Source organism: Cajanus cajan, chromosome 8 (genome assembly GCF_000230855.2).
Source record: "Cajanus cajan strain Asha chromosome 8, NIPB_CcT2T_4, whole genome shotgun sequence".
Lineage (NCBI taxonomy): Eukaryota > Viridiplantae > Streptophyta > Magnoliopsida > Fabales > Fabaceae > Cajanus > Cajanus cajan.
This window is the reverse complement of record NC_138524.1, coordinates 6,204,682-6,224,740: the sequence shown is the minus strand read 5'-3', so window position 1 is coordinate 6,224,740 and position 20,059 is coordinate 6,204,682. Positions and strand designations below refer to the sequence as shown.

The following is a 20,059-nucleotide window of genomic DNA, read 5'->3' as shown; positions in this document are numbered from 1 at the left end:
ACTGCAGCTGCATTACACAACCAAATCAAGAAACAAGCACAAACAAGCCACTATATTTTTCTTACAACATAATCCCCAACTAATTGGTTAAACACTTTCAAAATTAGAGGAGATACAACTTTGTCACCAGAAGATTAGGAAACACTTAACAATTTTGTCAGTCAACAAAATATAGAATATTAAGTATTAACACTAGTAATATTCTTCTTGAAAAGATTGGTACCCAGTTATAGGTCCTCCGTTAACATGGCAACTCTCGTGGCAATTGAATCATGAACACTAAAACCTTGATTTGAGTATCTCGTTAGAGATTAAAAATTCCGTCGTCTTTACTGCAAATGGTACCATTACTATCAAATTCCACGCTAGAGATATATGCACAAGGTGACAGACTCACCATAATATACAACATTCACATCAAAAAGTGCTAGTTTAGATTAAGTTGTCACTTCAAGATTTTGGATTCTATATCTTCTAAACTCAAGCCTTTTGTCTCTGGGACAGAAAATATAATGAACAGAAGTGACAGAAGAGCAATAGCGCCAAAGAGGAGAAAAAGATTCTCTGCTCCTAGAAGCTCCTGCAGCAGAAGTCAGTGCAGATTATAAACTTCAAGAGCATTCAGACTAAGTTAAAAATGATAAATTAACCTTGAATGAAAAATAATACAAAAGAAAGTAAAAAATCTAAAACCTTTAATGGGGAGAAGGCAAAGGTGACAACAGCATTTGAAGCAAAGTTGGTAAGTACAGCCAGGCTTATCCCCTTTCCTCTAGTGCGAAGAGGGAAGATCTCTGATACCATTAGCCAACTTATTGGCCCAAATGATATCTGCAACGGAAATGTAATTTGGCATAAATGTGCCACAGTAATTCAATCAATCATTGTGTTGATCTCATGATCAACAGCAACATTAAATCAAAAAAATTTATTTGTTGCAATGCAAGGTTCTCCATTTTCTGAAACAGAGAGGTCTCTAAATGACTTCATGTCAACCTATATTCTAGTATCCAAATTGCATAGCTAATATTAATTGAATACTACTGAAGACGAAGTCTATCCCCAGGTTGAATATGATAATGAAAGCAGCAGGGTCAATGACCAAACCTGACCAGAAGAAATTTATTTACCTGGTAGCAACCAACATAAAGAAGTAAAGCTCCAACAGCAACAAGTGGGAACCCTCCAAGAAATTTATAATAAGCCGAAAGGAGAACAAGAGAAATGGCCTACAAAAATCAAAGAAAACCAAATGACCATTTGCATATGACAAGTTGCAGACTTGCAGCAAAGTAAGAATCTGTTAGTTTAATATGTGATGGAATTCCTACAATGCCACTGACGCCTCCAATCAGCAGAGGTCTTCTCCCCAAATCATCAACTTTTAGGACAGCAATCCAAGTCATTAGTAACTACAGTCTCATCAATCACAAAGTTTATAATCAGTGTCACAAAGTGGTCCCTCTTACTTGGAAGAACAAATGAAACTAGTTATACCTTGAATAAGCCAATAACAACTGAAACTTTAGTAGCATCAGATGCAGCAGAAAATCCAGCACTCTAGATATAAATGACAGAATATAATGCGAAGTGAGCAAGAATGAAAAAAAAAATTCAGTCACAACAAAGTAGAAATGAATATAAGGATTAAGTACCTGAAGAATTGGTCCTGCATAGTACAGAACACTTGGTTGACCTGTTATCTATTATAATAAGGTGACTAATCAGACAAAAATACAGAAAATTTTCTCCACATTTCCTTCAGTATAACATGAATAAAGTTGAAATATACAAAACAATTACGACAATTATGAACATACTCATTGCACCAAAGTTGACCTACCTGCTGAAATAACACTAGTCCCCCTCCAATTATGAAAGCTTTCAGATTGGGACCCTGAAACACCTCTAAGAAATTCCCCTCTGATTCCTGATCTGCATAGGCAGACTTTAATGAGACAAGGGTCTCTTCTATTTGCTTTTCAGATTCTTTGTCACCAGCTGGTCGGCCCCTTAATTTGCTCAGGGAAACAATTGCCTTTTCCTTCAATTCTTGAAAAGAACCTTTTCCTTGCACTGCTCTGAAAAGCAGCCACCGTGGAGAAGGGGGGAGAGTCCACATTCCAAGCCCCATTAATACAGCGACTGGAGCACTAAAGCCATACATGAACCGCCATCCCCCAACTGTATTAATCAGAAAGCTACCCACAAAATAACCCAGCTGCATAACATAAAAGGTCAGTCCTCGCCTCAATAAATTCCTTAGTTGATAAAAGATATATAAAAGACAATGCAATACCAGAATCCCCAGGACAATGAAGAGTTCTTTCAATGATACTAGAGTCCCACGGATTTGTGATGGACAAGTCTCCGCAATATATAAAGGAGCCCCATGCATGGCCTGTAATGCAATTCACTTGTAAGATGGTGCAAGAATATTGCAAAAAATGTTACAGGTCAAAGTATCCTACCAAACCTATACCAAGTCCATAAAGTAGCCTTCCTGCTAAGAGCACGCCAAGTTCTGGTGCATAGGCAGTAATCACACCACCAAACACATACAACAGGGCAGCAGCAATGAGTTGTCGCTTCCTCCCTAGTGTTTTAGCCAACTTAATAGATTTAATAAGAAACAATCTAAAAAAGAAGCTTCAGTTGTTGGATAATGTAAGTAACCAACCAAAGCACTTACCAAGGAAATCAGCTATGGCATATGCAAGAAGCGAGCCAAGTAGAGCCCCATATAGGGAACCACTGACCTATATGTTTGAATTTAACGATTAGATTCTAATGTACAGATGACAAATAACTTTCCCATAAAATTGCAAGAAGTTTTCCAACTGTGATGCTGAAATCGTACCACAAGTCCAAGCTGAACGGCAGAAAGATTGAACCATGATATACCGCTAAGATCAGGTGACTGTGAATTCAAATCAACAATATTAAAAATTAATATTTTGTTACTGTACTAACAATAGAAATAGAACAAAATTCAATTGAAAGACATTTGAAGAACAAATTTACCTGCAGTGAGATTGTAGCACCGGAGGTGGCACCAATATCATAACCAAATAACAAGCCACCCAATGCAGGAAACACAAACCTAGATTTTGAAATAACATACTGATTAAGTGGAACAGGAAATCAGCAGATTATACATTTTAAAATTAACAATGCTTGATCATTAAACTAACTAGGATTGATATTCGATGCTTTTCTCGTGCACACATTCATTAAGTGACAAACTTTCACTTTTCCCTCCAAAAACATCCCTCTTCTCCTATGTAGGAACAATGACAGAAACGTACGGAAGAATTACAGAAGACCAAGAGAATTCCTCTTGGTTTGTTGTGTCAGAAACAAGCGACTCGGAGCTTTCCCCATCAGAATACTCTTTCTGTACTCCAACCTGCCCATATGATTATTCAGCAAAATTAGACTAAAAATATGGAACTTTGATGAGCTTTTCTTTAATTTTTTGGGGAGGAAGTCCTCACGTGGAATCTGCGGTTAGGAGAAGAGCGAGATAGGATAAGTGGATATGTGAGACGTGTGAGCGACAAATGATTGTTAATGGGAGAAACGAGGCGTGGATTGATGCGAGAAGAGGAGAGTAGAGCTTTTGGTCTCTTTATCGGTTGATGGTGCAGTGGGTTAACCAGAGAGAGCCTGAAGCTGAAGAGAGTAGTTGATGCCATGAGAGGCAGTGAGAACAAAGAATATGTGTGTGGGTTTGATTATTACTATGTATGAACTGTGAAGTGTGCGTGGAATCATCGTAGCTTTGGTTTGGTTTTGTTATCTGTTTCTAAATGTTGAAAAGTAATGCCCCCCGTGTGTGATGTATGGAGCACGATCAGATTACCAAGATATTTGTCAAATAATTATTGAACTTGGAACATTGTGTTCTATATTGACCAAGAGAGACAAGAAACCAAACTTGAAATACGTGGTCAGATGCATCGCTTAATGTAATTTTCTGGAATACTACAACTGTTTTCGTCCATAAAAACAACTACCTTGTGTAAAAAAACATTATTATTTTATAAGTAAACTAAAATTTATGATAAACAAACATTTTCGAAGGTAAACTTTGCAATCTCCTTACAACAGTCTCTTTTTATAATTAAGGGAGACCTGAGTAATATCTAAGAAATTTTTTTTACGAAAGAAATATTAATGTATTTTAAAAAAATTAAGATTTAGGAGAGTTAGTATAAAAATAGAAAAGACATATAGTGACATAGTGTACAAGCATTTTTATGACATTTCCGTGTAATTTCTTTTATTTTCAAATATATAAATTATAATATATTTTAAATGTATAAATTAAATTATAAATTCATAAAAAAAATATGATATAAAATTATTTTTTTGAAAAACAACATAAAATTATTTTTAATTATTAATATTTTAAAAAAATTCAACTTAGAGATATAAAACAAAGATTGATTGAAAGTATCAATTAAACAATAAAGATTTAGTAACAAACAAGAGGATAATTTAAGATGGTTGATAAATGAATTTTAGATTTAAATATGTTTTCATTCCCTATAAAATTAGCAAATTTTGATTTTAGTTTTTTTTTTAAATTCTTTGTTTTTCATCCCATAAAATTAAAACTATTATTTTTATTTATTAAAATTTAAGTAATTATCTTAAATATTACCTACAACCATTACTAATATCATATTAATATTTAACACCTCTAAAAGAATTTATAGGTCTTTAAAATAAATATTATTTATTCATCTTAAAATGATCATTAGAAACTAAAAATAATTAGTTTAGATTTTAGAGAAATGAAAATAAAAAATATATATTTTATAGAGATCAAAATTAAAATTTACTTATTTTATAAAAATAAAAAAATAATGTTTATAAATTTTAGAATGATAAAAAAAAATAAAAACTTATTAATTTTATAAGTACCGAAAACATGTTTAAATTTAAAATTTTATTATTATATGCGGAAGCAGTGTGTATCACTTTTAAAGCAAATGATGAAAATAGTTAGGTTGCTTGTTGTCGAGGATTACTTAGCTTCCTTGGCTCATAATCACAACATTGGATTGAATTTTTTGGATACGCCACGTGGTAGTGTTATGTTCCTTTATAAGGATATCATGGATTTGAAAATATCCTATAAAATGCACTTGTAGTTGATTGGGCTTTTACCTTCCATTTTATAAAATAAATAAATAAGAGTATGAAAAGTGAGAATTTCATTTTCGATATTGTATATTTTTAATCTAAAAATAGATCATATGTTGCATGAGAATAGGAATAAATCCATGATTGAAATGAATTGAATTTAGAGATTATTTTAATATTCGATTGTTGTTAATGTAATTGATTTTTGTAAAATAAAATTATGTTTGAATCTGACATAAAATATGGTTTAAGCGTAATCTCAATATGTTTGGTTATTTAAAATAAATAATAAATTATAAAAATATAAAACTTATTCAAACGACCTTAGCCTTAGTTTACCTTCGCATCTGTTTTTACTGCATTAAGTAAATTATTGAAATAAAATTTATAAAAAAAAAGTAAAAAGTATGAAAAAAACAAGGTACTTCCATCAATTTAAAGAAATCCTTTCAAATACTTCCTAAATGAAAGATCAAGCCTTTCAAATTTTTAACTTATTAAATGATATTCTAAATTAGATACCAACTTTAAAATCCATTCCGCCTAAAAGAATGGCAGTTAACTGCCGCCAGTAATCTCGGCTGCCGCATGCAACCATGTCCTATGGTTCTCAAATCTCAATGAAGCAACACTGGAGATTAAGGGAGGCTATAAGATTGAAGCTTCTAATCTCAACCAATACCTCTAGAAAGTTATTTAGTTTTTCTTAATCAATTCACTTTTTAGCAACGAAAGTTCCTATTCCCCGCCCAGTTAACATGCAGTAACCATGGATTTTGGGTTTTGTACCATTCATCTACCATAAATAAATAAGAAAATGGAAGTTATTAGTAATACAGAAAACACCGAGACAAAAATTAGGTTCAATTCTTTAGATTGTTCTCCAATACAGTAACCTCATATAACCTGTACAGTAGTCATTATCGTCGTTTTTAGGAAGGCCAAAAAACAAACGAGAGTCACGGCAGTTTAAAATGTCTAATATCATATAGTCTCAAATGGAAAACAAAATGTCCAAGTATGCAGAGCTAATAGAGTAATAGACATACATATCCCACTAGACAAATGGCAAACTTCGGGAAATGCCTCGGACTACCTATCCATGTAAAGGCCAAAATTTGCTCATCCTTTATGTACAACAGGCCAACATCAATATAACAGTGGCGAAAGTATTAAGGACTTTTCTCTTCCTCCAGATCTAATTTAATAATTATAATCAAAGAAAGATTACAAAATACTCGACTTCACCAAAGCACTGCCACTAAATGGCAGACCAATCCCTGACAAAATCAGAAGTCAAATTCTCCAGTTGCCTGCAGAATAGCATAGTTTCAGCCAACACAACAATTTGACAAGTTGAACTGAACAGAAAAGTGCATATCATTGTTCTCCTTCACAACTAACAAACCTTATTGAAGAGAATGTCTTTATTATTTATATGCATGATACCATCCTTTAGGGTGCACTTCCATCTACTCTTGGTACGTGTCACCTAAGTTTGTCGCAAGACATCTATTAGTCTCAAAATATGATTTTCCAAAAATGAATCATTAAACATACAACAATATCACATTTTTATGGCGCTCAAAATATAAGTTACACAAAAGGTGGAAGAGCAACGTTGCTACCTTGTCAAACTGGGCCAAAACAAGATGTTGAGTATTTTGATCCTCACCCTGATCCAAATCATCCAAATCATCATCATCATTTTCATTTAGGGGGGGCTCGTCATCGTCATCTTCTTCATCAACCTCATTTTGAGCAACAGGAGCAGGGGTACTTGCTGATACTTCTAATAAATAGGGTGAAAATATGCATCAGAAACATTTGTGATAGATAGATAAATGCACAAAACCCTAGACATAATATAAGTAACATATCTACGTTCCCAATTTACCAGGAGCTGGTGTATTTGCAACGTTGTAGTCTTCATTGAACACTCCATAATTGTATATCTACAACCAAGTAAAATAAAAACAGTAAGATTGAATGCAACAAAAACAAGATGTGTGATCAATTTTGTGTCTCAATAACATAATGGAGAATAATATATGTACTAAAAAAGGAAAATGCAATGGACATTTTAGAGGACACTCCTATGGACCCCAATGTCAAACTTCTGCAAGTTAGAAGGGGCCACTTTTGACCCAGACACAGGATGGCTGGTTGGGAAACTAAATTATCTCACTGTCACTAGTCCAAATATTTCTTTTAAAGTTGATAAGCCAATTTCTCAAGTTTCCCAGTGAAGGACATTGGGATGCAATAATTTACATTTAGAAATATCTTAAAGTAACTCCAATACAAGGTCTCTTATTGCATGAAGAAAAAGGCATACTCAAGTTGTGGGGGATATTCAAAAGTAAAATGGGTAGACTCTCTTACTAACAGGAGATCCGTTTCTGGGTAATGAATCTTTATTGGTGATAATTTCTTCCTTGGAAAAGCAAGAAACAAAGTGTTATTGTATGATCTAATGCCAAAGAGAAATATTGAGTCGTGTCTTTACTTGTGACCTAATCTAACTCAAATGGCATTCATTTGTGACAATCAAGCAACCTCACATATCGCCTCAAATCTAGTGAATGAGGACCAAACACATTGAAATAAATTGTTATTTCATCAGGGAAAGATCTTATCCCAGTCCCAGCTCCCAAAGCAAACAACAGAAGCGTTGGTAGTTAAACATTTTTAAGGTAAGAATGGATTGTTTTGAAGTTTATATTCATATAATCATATTGACAAATGAAAGAAGAACAGAAGCATTGGTAGTTCAGTAGTTGAACGTTACTAGGGAAGTACAGGTTGTATTGAAGTTTATATTTATATCAACAAATGAAAGCAGAAAAAGGCACACATTGAAGCAGAAAAGGCACACATTGAAAGCAGATTACTAATTACGAAAATTGAAAGCTGAGGTGTCTATGTACTAGAACCCAACATTAAAGGGTTTTTAATACACTTTTACCCAATATATTAAAAGCGGGAAAGTACGAAACAAAACACAAGAAATTAGTGAAAAATTTACAAAAGCATATCTATAAGCCTCAGTAAAGAACAGAAGCATTGGTAGTTGAACATTATTAAGGGAGTATGGGTTGTTTTGAAGTTTATATTCATATCAACAAATGAAAGCAGAAAAGGCACACAATGAATCCTCTTTTTTTTCTTTTCAAAATGCAAGCAGATTAATAACTACAAAAATTGAAAGCTGAGGTGTCTATGTACTAGAAACCCAACATTAAAAGGGTTTAATACACCTTTATCCAAAATATTAAAAGTAAGACGAAAATAGGAAACCCAAAAAACAAAAGATATAAGTGAAAAATGTACAGAAGCATATCTATAAGCCTCAGTAAAGAACAAAAGAGGAAGCATCTCAATACAATCTTTTATGAGCACAAGGAGGAAAAAATCCACTACTCACATTTGGAGTAGAAAGCACATCATCATCAAAGGGAATTGGTCCATCAAGTTGAGGAATCTGAGAAGCTGTCCTTTCCAAATGTGCTGACATTTTTCCTTTAAAAGTATTCTGATCTGCATCAATTGAGATGTCCCCTCCATATACCTGAAAGATTTATATTAAAAAATTCAGCAATTAAATCGGCTTTTCAATCAACCAGCAGTTAACAATTAATAGACAGAAATAAATGCATGCATATATGTAAAGCAAGATCCCAAAAGTACAATGTACAATTATTACAATAATCAGCTCAGAAAGAAGACAGACCTATACTGTTTAACATAGTCATCTGAGCAAATATACATGCTGCAGATCAGTGACATAATGTTTGCCACAGTTGAGAAACGCAATCTTATATACTGTCAAATGGAAGCTATTCATACAACAGCTCATTAAAAAAGAACACTATAAACACTTGTTATGGATTATGTGGTTCATCACATACAAAAGAAACAAAGTTCATGGAACAATGTCTCTTAAGTTCAATAAAATCTTAAATAAAATCCCAGATGAGGAAATTTGTTATCTTTCAACTAGATCAGCATCTGCATGCTCTGCATGAGTGCTTCGGAAAAGAAAATCAAAATAGTTGGGCCAATAACAATCCATTTAGGAAGAAAAATAAATAACAAAAACGTTAAACATTGAATGGCAGGAAAGATCACAAAATCAAATGCAATGTCTCCAAAATTGGACAGTCTTAATATATATTGAGATGTGAGATGAAATTACTATAATTTAATAATAATAATTAACACAATAAAGAATTTGAGATGTGGATCAAGCATCAAATTAGTTATCTTCCCTTATACCAAGTAAATGATTTCATTGACAAGAGAACATATGATACAATGGTGTTTGGGGAACTAATAAAAACTTCAATGTCTGTCTTGAATCTAAAACTTCAACCCTAAATAGGGCAAGTTTAAAGATTAAAAACAACACAATCTATTACAACAATAATAGACGACAGAATAACAAAAGCCTCAACCTACCTAATACCTATCAATCTCTAATTTGCTCGGACAAATGGAGTTTGAGGGGGTAGAAAATCTCGTTATCTTTAGTAAAACTTTTATAAACTGTTTTTTGTTGTATCTATTTGACACAAGGTGTCCTAGGGTGCAGCCTTTTCAGACTTTAGTCAACTCAAGCATATTATACAAAACTTGTGTTCTGAACTCAAGTCATTATCTATTTGTATACATGGTAAACTGCAACTTCACACCATTGTGTCTGGATAAACTTATGAGATTTCTGCATTACCTATGCCCTTTTGGAAAGGGGGAAAAACTGATGTAAAGTAGGTAGAGATGGCAAGGCTTGTTTTCACCATCTTCCATCCCCACATCCCAATCTCCTCCCAACCCCACCACTTCCCACGTTATGACAGCGTGATTTTTGCATACACTACCCAGTGCAATTTGTCTGTGGGTTCTGATAACACATTTAGACAGTGTGAGAACCTTAAATTCAAGCTTAGTTTTTGTTAACAGAGAACCCTTGTTATTCAAACTTGTCTGCAAATATCCTATCATCCTCTTTAGAAATATTTCCGTGCTGCCCCAGTGCCCATTCAAGTGTCAGTAATAACCTCATACTATCCCCGTGAAAATCCAAGCACTTTTGCCTCCAATGATGTAAACATGACATTGCTTGTAGGTAAGATAAAAAAGGTATCCAACAGAACAAGTTGAAATATATGTTATTAAACCCGATCTACTATTGTATACCTTCAGTCATACACCACAAGTTCATTTACAAGAAAAACAGATGTGGTCACAGAGATGAAAATATATTATTATTACCATCAATACAGAACTACAAATAATATGCAAGCACCAAGCAGGTGTAAATGTACAAAATATCAATTTGATATTGGCAATATGAAGGAAGACCATACTTCAATTTCAAAATTATGAGATGCAGCATCTCCAGCTCCATCTTGCTGAGGTATATATCCACCAGAATTATATTGTGAAGCAGTTTCATCACGTTTCCGCTTCCCAGAGGACATTGTGAAGAAGTCCTGCATGTTTTCCCAAACACCAATAATATGTAAATGCTAGGTGGGTTCTCTGTTTTCTCTTTTCAGGTCAATTTAAGACAAAAGAATACTGATAAAAATGTTACAAGGAGAAAGAAGTAACATTCTGACTTCATGAAAGAAACTCTGCCAGGAGGCCTCTTCAAAATTGAAAACAGACAATTTTTCCAAAAGACCTCACCTAGTTGCTTACCTGTGTCAGAGGGTGATTAGAAGTTCCTCTGTCTGGCTCATCCCGCCCTTCCACATAAGCTAAAGTAACACACACAGTCATTATTGTAAATCCATATTGCTTAAAACCATGCTCTAGATTCAAATGAGACTTACCAACATTGACGTCAAGTGAAGTCCTCTGGTTCGCCGCCCAGGGAGAAGGAGGTTGCTGTAAAATATTTCAAGGTAAATAATACATGCATCAAAAAGAAAAAAAAGTAGTAGTACCACCATGCACTGTGTCAGGCATCTACTTAAAATATTACGGAAGTAAAATCTGAAAGAATGATAAAACATTACCATGTATGGACCAGGTCTTCCACCTTTTATCTCATTATTTCCTCCAGAATCATTTCCAGCAGATGAGAAATCACTAGGTCCAGTGGGAATGTTATACATCGAGTTATCCACAGTTCCTGGTAAAGGAGTTTGAAGAGGAGTTTGCAACGGCGTCTGTTACATTACATTAAAAATCCCAATCAATAACCCTCACAAAAACACGTTTCCAGGAAGATGTAACTTACAAATTCACAATAAAGAGCTCAAACTCACAGGGGGGAAAAGCATTTCCGCTGTAGGAGTTTCATACTCTTCAGTGCCCTCATAAGGCACGTTAAGATCATGAACCGGAGTAATTGGACCACCGGGCGTTGGCTTAGGTAGCACGGACCTTTCTATGGGACCAACAATTACACCAGCTTGCATCATCTTCGATTCCCATATCTAAACAAACATACGAAAGATTTGATTACAATTGAAGAAATAAACTCATAAACTAAACAAAAATCGCGCAAATGCTTAGATCGAAGCCCTAATTAAAAATAAGACGACTTCCCCCAAACCAAATCAGTCAACAATTTCAATTTATCTATGAATCAATTTGAAAGTAAAGCACGTACAGGTGAAACGAAATCAAAACAACAGGGAAATGGAAATGGAAATGGAAATGAAATGAAGAGTTATTACGGATTGAAGCTCCTTGAGAACTTCCTCGCCGGAACCACCGTTGTTGACGAACTCGTCGCGAACCTTGTTCATGACATCGTCGATTACCTGGATGTAGACCTGGCTGGTGGTGGAGGCCGCCATGGTGGATTTATTCCGCCGGAGCTGCGCGGCGTGCGGTGGATTGTCGGATTGGGCGAAAGGGATGGATGGAGAGGGGTGAGGTGTTTGGTTAGGGTTTGGGAGGGTTTGGAGTGAAAGCTGAGGACAGAGAGATTAGATGAGATGGGAAGGGGCGGACCAGAAAGAGAGAATAAAGGATGGAATATAAATAGGTTTGCATCCGATTATAAGAAGCGCACACCACGTGTTCAGATCTGCTTCATTCTTATCTTCGCTTCCTACTTCCTACTTCCTACTTCCTACGCTCCCCTCTTACAAATTACAATATCTATCATACACCCATGCCCCACTCTAACAATAAAAGATGGTTTTAGAAAATTATAAATAATTTTAATTAAAAAATAAAAATAAAAAAAGAGATTGGTTTTTATATTTATTTGTTATAAACCGTGCACCGCTTTTATTTATTGTTAGATAAGATTTATCTTATAACAAAACTATGTAATTTACCCACCCACACTAGATTATTTTTATTGTTTGTCCCTCACCTTAAACCCTTCCTTTTTTCCAAAAAAAAAAAAATAGAGCCAAAAACTCGCCACCTACATCCACCTATTTTTGGATCCTAGTGCGACTTTCGGATCGATTTATAGCTACAAGGACCACTGGTGCATATGGCTCAGCATTGAAGGGGAGAAGGTGTTGCAGATTAAGTGCCAAGGAAAATGAAAGACTCCAATTGCTTAGCTTTACACGCGCAAATCTTGAGGAAGAGGAAGACCAAACAACTGTAAATAGGAATTGGATGGGGTTGTGGAATTTGTGGTTTTGCGATTAGTGATAAAGACGGTGGTGTACAAATAAATGATGAAGGAGAGAGAGAAATCCAGTATAAGGTGGTATACCACATTACCAAATGATAAGATAAATCAAATGGTGAATAAAAGTGGTGCACTGTGATGGTCTACGGTAGCATTGATTTTTGTTTTAATGTTAAACTTGTATATAATTAATGTTTATCCATCTCACTTAATTAGTTGTGAAAATGAAGCAGATGAAGTGGTGGAGATTTGATTAGATTGATGAGTGTAGTGTGTTTAAATTGTAGTTTGGAGAGCTTAAAAGTGAATCTATTTTCAAATTGACAAAAGTTTCCTTCTTCATTTTGAACCTTCGAATTTGAAAATACGTATTGGAATTTCCAAAATAATGTTTCTTACTTTTTATCGAAATATAGCTTTTAATTATTAGTCAATCATCCATTGATGTAAAAAAATTTACACTAATAATCAATTATATCTTTTAAATTATTTTATTTTATTTTTATTTTATTAAATAAGTAACTGATATGACACTATTAAAAAATATAATTGATTATTATTGTAAAAAAAATTTATAGGTGATTAACTTTTAATATCTTTAATTATTGGCATTGTTTGATGAATTTCAATATTTTGGTGAAATAGTGTTTCAATGACATTTTCTTGGATTTTCTTTTACACGAGATTTGAATGATTTGTAAATTAAGAAAGAAACACTTAGCATTTACAGTTGACGATGAAAAATATTGAGATATGATTGATGTGGTTAATTACATCCTTTTGGTCTTGTTACAATACAGGGATGAGTACATGTTTTTATCTTATTGCATAGCGGAGAATAATTAAAATTATTATTTGGGGGTATTTTTTATTTTTTAAGTTTTATATATTTGTTATTTTTTAGTAAATTCATCAACAATTTTTTTTATTATTTTTAGCATATGTCAACCTACCACTAAATAAAATGAATTAAAAAATTTAATTCACTTTTTCGATGTGAGTTAACCCACCTCATCATGCTTAGGTAAGGTGGAGCAAATTTTTTCTATTTTAAACCTCTAATCATATATCATATATAGTATTTAAAATAGACATTTGTGAAATAAATGCCAAGTAAAAAAAATACAATAGAAGACGTTAGCCAATTAGTGGCTTAAAGAAATGAGATATTTGTGATTAGTAAAGTTATTTTATAACATAATAAATAAATAAAAATGAATACAATAGAATAAAAGCATTATAATTTTCAATTAAAATGGAAATAAAGAGAACAAATTTTCATTTTTTAAATTTGTTAAACACTGGTTGGTAATTACATAGAACAAAGGTTTTTTTTTATATTTTATTATATTTTTAAAATCAAACATATAATTGATATTTTAATGCTATTAAATCATGTTTTTAGCGACTCAAATGCTAGCATATTTGAACTGATGAGAAAAATATGAATCAATATATGATATTTTATTCTCTAGGTGGGTTTTCCCTGATTAGAGCAATTTGGGAAGGAGCTTCTGTAATATGATGAGGAACACCCAAGAGTTACGTTATAAAGAGGGCTCCTTAAATGTAAAAAAAGTTTATTGTACCGTAAATTTTGATAAATTGGTGAAAAAAATCTTAAACATGACTTAGAGATCAAATGTAAGTTGCAATTTCAATTGAAATTCGGATTTCCTTATTTCTCTCATTCTCAACTATATTATATACAGTTATAGAATTTTTTTAAAATTTTTAAGAGTTTAATAATCATATATTTATCATATAAAATAATTTTATATTATCATTCAATTAAATACTATTGTTAGTATGACTATTTTGTTATTTCTTATAAAAAGTTAATGATTTATCATAAATAATAAATTATCTTTAAATGGCAGGATTATTTTATTCTATCATCAACAGATTTATCTTATATTTTTTAATATAACTCAATTTATTCCTTTTAAGATATTGGTATTGAGATCACTTAGTTATCATTAGTCTATTAAGAATTATGTGAAATTGATGTAATTATGTGATGTGCAAATTAAAAAGTGATAAATATAAAACATGTATTTCCAAGTTATTCCTTTCAATCATCAAATCCAATATATTTTGAATAAGGAATAAAATATATTAGAAGGTAAATACTCATTTCATACACACTTATAAACTCTAACAAAAATTTTATTATACATATTCATTAATGTATATAAAACATGTCCTCCTAAATTATTCTTTCCAATCATTAAATCCAATATATTTTGGGTATAAAGTAAATTATATCGAAAGGCGAATACTCATTTTCCATACACAAAATAGTCACTATTTTTAATCATGAATACCCCATATTAATGCTATTATTAAAAAAAAAAACCAATATACGTCTATTTTCGTAGCGTTTGCATTCGTGAATCGTGACATTTCTCTGCTGTTTGATTTATTTATCGTGTGAATTGTAATGGTTAATACATTATTATTTTTTAACATTTAACTAGTACCTACTTATTTTATTATAAACATTGCCATACTTGATGTCCATGTTTTTATCTCCTTGTCTATGTATACTCCGCATTATATTTGGTGTACACATTGTGATGGTGTTGACAGTTTTCCTAACCCTAAGCGTGTGGTTTAGCGGTAGGGGTTGATCTTAAATAAGGTTAGGGATTCGAATCTTGCTTTGTGTATGCAGTCGCGTTAAATCTTGGGATCAGTTATCTCACATTTTGAAGTGTATCTAACCTAGCGAGGAGATTAGTCACGCTTATCAGCGATGGATACTCCAAGGACGAACAAAAAAAAAACATGACAATTTTTTTTTTTTAATAGTATCGAAAAATGGTTAGCTATGAAGAATAAACTAAAGTTTATAGCTGAATAAAATCCAATTGTGATGTTAAATTAATTTTGCTCCAAAATAAATTATACTGCTTCTATTTCTATTAATAAAATCTACTTTAGAATAATTTTTTTTATATAATATTAATTTATATTCTTTTATATAATAATTATTTTAAAATTAAAATAGTGTTCTTTTAATTTGATAAAATATATTAATTATAATATTTTTAAAGAAAATGTACTATAATTTATTTAGAGAAATATGAGTATTAATTGGAAAAAAATTAATTTAAAAGTATACATAAATAGGAAAAAATTATTATTATAAATTAAGTTAACTATTATTTTTAATATTGATGAATTAGATAACTACATCTTATATAGAGAAACGAAGGTAGTATTATTTGTTCTTTTCATATCTAGTTAAGAGATAAATATTGAGGGAACTTTGTTAACACCATTATTTTTTATAACTAGTATTTTTGTACATCCAGTGTATATATATATATATATAAGAAATGATCCATTTATTTTAGGAGTAAGTCTACCTATACTTATTTTGTTCAGTAACTCATATTTTACATCAAATTTCAACGATCCAACCATTAAATTTAAAGTTTTTAATGCATAGATCAAGTCTGCAAATTTTTAAAAAATTTAAAAACTATTTGATACTTGGTTTCATTAATTCAAATCAATGTATAAAATAATTTTATGATTATCCGTCAATTTGAATTAAAAAAATGAAGTATCAAATGATTTTTAAATTTTTTAAAAATTTGCAGACTTTATTTATGCATTAAGAACTTTAAATTTAATAGTTGAATCGTTGAAATTTGATATAAAATATGAGTTATTTAATAGAGTAAGTAATAAATGGAATCCTCCTCTCTCTCTCTCTCTCTCTCTCTCTCTCTCTCTATATATATATATATATATATATATAACATATATATTATATTTGAATATATAAATTATATTTAAAATTTGTATAAATTTATATTTTTAAACATATAGATTGTATTTTAGAATTATGATAAGTAATTTATATTGTAGTACAAAATACTTTTATTTATTGATACCTTATTTTAAAATGATAAATAAAAAATGAGTTAGATAAAAGGTTACAAAATACTACAAACTCTCTTGTAAAAAAAAATCCCAAAATTATTATCGAAAAAAAATAGTGATTGTGTTTAATATATAGATGTTGATATTAAAAATGGCTTTCTAAAATCATTTTAGCCGATTGTTGGGAGATGATATGTTTGAATATTATTTTGACTAAGTGATGGGATACTATCTTTCAATTAATCTTATTTTTACAAAGTTATAATGAAAATTTCGAAGACTTGAAGAATCAAGATCATACAAGTTATCAATGATGGAGATGAAGGCAAAAGTTTTCAATGATCAAGATTTGTAGATAGTTATAAGTAGTTTATAATTATTTTAAATGAATACTTGCAAACTCATTGTAACATGGGTTGGAATTTGTAAACACTTATAATATCCTAAGTTTGAGGAGTGGAGGTTTAAAGAGACAATGTGCGAATGTGGTAGTATCAAAAGCTCAGGCCCAAAAAATTTTAATATTAAATTCATTAATGCATTCTAACATTTACTTAAGGGGGATGTGTAGAGATGTCTTGAGGAATATCATGAAAATGGTATCCTCCCTAGGAGTTGTGATTCTTTGTTTATATCCTTTATTCCAAAGGTGAAAGTTCCACAAAGCTTAGAGAATTTAGGCTACATGTAGAGATTTCTTGAGGAATTTCATGAAAATGGTATCCTCCCTAGGGGTTGTGATTCGTTGTTTATATCCTTTATTCCAAAGGTGAAAGTTCCACAAAGCTTAAATAATTTAGGCTAATATCTTTGGTCGATTGCATGTATAAGATATTGACCAAAATTCTATCAAATGGACTCCAAAAGGTCTTGGGAGATGTCATTGATCAAAGGCAAAGTGCATTTTTGGGTGGGAGATATATTTTACATAGTGCACTTGTGGCAAGTGAAGTGGTGGGGAAGGCAAAAAGGAACAAGAATAAGAGTTTGATATTTAAAGTGAATTATGAGAAGACATATGTCTTAGTATGCTGGGAGTTTTTGTTATACATTCTACAAATATTAGGCTTCCAACATAAATGGATATAATGAATTTGAGGGTGTTTAATAAGTAATATGGTATCAACCTAGGTTAATGGAAATCCTCCAAATGAATTTATGGTGTCAAAGGGATTAAAACAATGAGATCCTCTTTCTCCTTTCCTGATCACAATTGTAGCAGAGAGCTTGAGTGGAATGATGAGGGAAGTCGTTGATAAAAAACTATTCACAAGTTTTAAAGTGTGGGGGGGGGGGGTAAAAATATACATGTAAATCTCCTTTAATATGTTGATGACACTCTTTTCATGAGGGAAGCAACTTTTTCCAATGTGGTGGTAATCAAAAGCATGCTTAAATGCTTTGAACTTGTTTACGACTTGAAGGTCAACTTCTATAAAAAAAACATCTTTAGGACTATTGGGGGTAGATAATGAAGTGCAAGAAAGGTACGCGAATTTTCTAGGTTGTAAAATGCTGATCTTTCCTTTCTATTATTTAGGGATTTCTATAAGTGTAAACCCTAGTGTTGGATCCACTTGGAAACCGATTGTAGACATATTGTTTAAAAAAGTGTTCCTATGGAAACATAAGATATTATCTTTTGCGGGAAGGGTGTGTCTCTTTAACTCGATACTCACATATTTTCCATTATTTTTCCTTTCTTTCTTCAAAATGCCTAAAAGTGTTGTGGGGAATCATTAGTCTCCAAAAAGACTTCTCGTAGGGTTGTGAGGAAGACAAAAAGAAAGTACAATGGGTAAACCTTAAACTAAAGGATTGTGGGAGACTTGGGAATAAAAAAACATTTCTTTTATTTAATGCGACCCTTTTGGTTAAATGGAGGTGAGAACTTTTTCATCACAGGGGAACACTATGGTGTGCAATATTGGTGTCTAAATATGATGTATGGAGGGGACTTTTTTGAGTGGAACTTAACAAATCATCATCTTTGTGGTGGAAGAATGTGCGTAAGGTCTATGGTGGTCAAAATAATAACAAGTGGTTTGATAGCATGATAAAGTGGAAGATAGGGGATGGAGAGAAAGTGATGTTTTGGAGAGATCTATAGCTTTGAGATCAATCCTTGGAAACATATTATACAAGGACATAACTTTATTCTTAACAAAGATGACAAACAATGTGAGGGTGATTCTTGGAGATTATTTTTTTGTTGGTGGAGATAATGGTTCAAGTATGAAATAGAACAACTTAATCGCTTCCTTTGTTAGTTGGAAGACCTCATGCATTATAAGGAGATTCGTGTTTATTGGGAGTGGCTAAAAGAGAACATATGACCTATATTAAGTGAGATTGTCATACAAGGCTTACATGTTTCCTTGAATCCATCACATGAAGAATAAATATTTTTTCAATTATAGAAGTTGCAATTGCCGTGAAAGTTACTTTCTTCTTATGGAGGGTTATGTTGGATAAACTAGCAACGTGACAAAATTTGATAAAGAGAAATATTATGGCTAATGATGAGAATCTATCATGCCCTTTTTGTGAAAAACAAAAGGAGTCTTTGAGCCATGTTTTGTTTGGGTGTAATATTATTATAGAGATTTATGATTCATTATTCTCAATGTTTGGTATTCGATTTATTTCCCTTACATTTGCAAAGGCACATTTTTTGCAACACATTATGTTACGAAGAAACAACATTGCACACATTTGGTGGAGATTTGTTTATTGTTTCATAATATGGACAATATGGAATAGAGGAAATGAACGTGTCCTCCAAAACAAGTGTGTGAATCCAAAAGAAATTACACATGAGCTTTTTTTTCACTGTTGGTTATGGTTAAAGGCATATGATCCTACCTTTTGTTACTTGTTCACTTGATGGAATGCAAACAAAATTGCATGTATTGTGGACAAATAAACCACATAGTGGAAATGATGTAGGAAAACGGTGATGTGCATGTAAGTATCAATGATCATTTAAATGGAATACAATGTTGCATGATTGAGGGACACTAATCTAATGATGATAAAGTTGCATGGATAACTTTTGGATGCCAACAACAATATGTTATGACTTTTTTGGTGGGAGTCAACATTTAATATGACATGTTAGGGTAACGATGCACCTATTGCAATCTTTGGAGTAAATATGGTTACGTAATATTTTTATTAACTTGTGATGAATATAAAGTAATAACATGGAAGACTCATAGGACATTGTTTTGTCAATTACTTGTTGCTTAATAACCTGCTAAACGGTATGTCATATATTTGGATATAATATGATTATATATATATATATATATATATATATTATAACTTTTAGTTGACAAAAAATAATATTTTCAACTATCATTTCAATTTCAATGTTTTACATTTATTTGA

The 20,059-nt window shown here is 31.9% G+C and overlaps 2 protein-coding genes across 2 annotated transcripts; both read right to left on the bottom strand.

The window, feature by feature from the left end:
• Positions 1-25: 25 nt before the first annotated feature.
• Positions 26-3,831, bottom strand: LOC109816313 (Major facilitator superfamily protein). Its single transcript, XM_020381264.3, has 14 exons — positions 3,498-3,831; positions 3,309-3,409; positions 3,025-3,103; positions 2,861-2,920; positions 2,693-2,759; positions 2,472-2,596; positions 2,300-2,401; positions 1,844-2,221; positions 1,656-1,703; positions 1,498-1,560; positions 1,332-1,412; positions 1,131-1,229; positions 694-831; positions 26-580 (listed from the first exon to the last, which is right to left on the bottom strand). Exons 1-14 carry the CDS (start codon positions 3,696-3,698, stop codon positions 446-448), a joined length of 1,677 nt encoding a protein of 558 aa, XP_020236853.2. The 5' UTR covers positions 3,699-3,831; the 3' UTR covers positions 26-445.
• A 2,287-nt stretch (positions 3,832-6,118) lies between these two features.
• Positions 6,119-12,212, bottom strand: LOC109816314 (transcription initiation factor IIA large subunit). The gene is made up of 11 exons (XM_020381265.3): positions 11,847-12,212; positions 11,433-11,603; positions 11,181-11,333; positions 10,995-11,049; positions 10,861-10,919; positions 10,524-10,649; positions 8,582-8,725; positions 7,052-7,109; positions 6,783-6,946; positions 6,563-6,646; positions 6,119-6,467 (listed from the first exon to the last, which is right to left on the bottom strand). Exons 1-11 carry the CDS (start codon positions 11,967-11,969, stop codon positions 6,444-6,446), a joined length of 1,161 nt encoding a protein of 386 aa, XP_020236854.2. The 5' UTR covers positions 11,970-12,212; the 3' UTR covers positions 6,119-6,443.
• Positions 12,213-20,059: the final 7,847 nt, after the last annotated feature.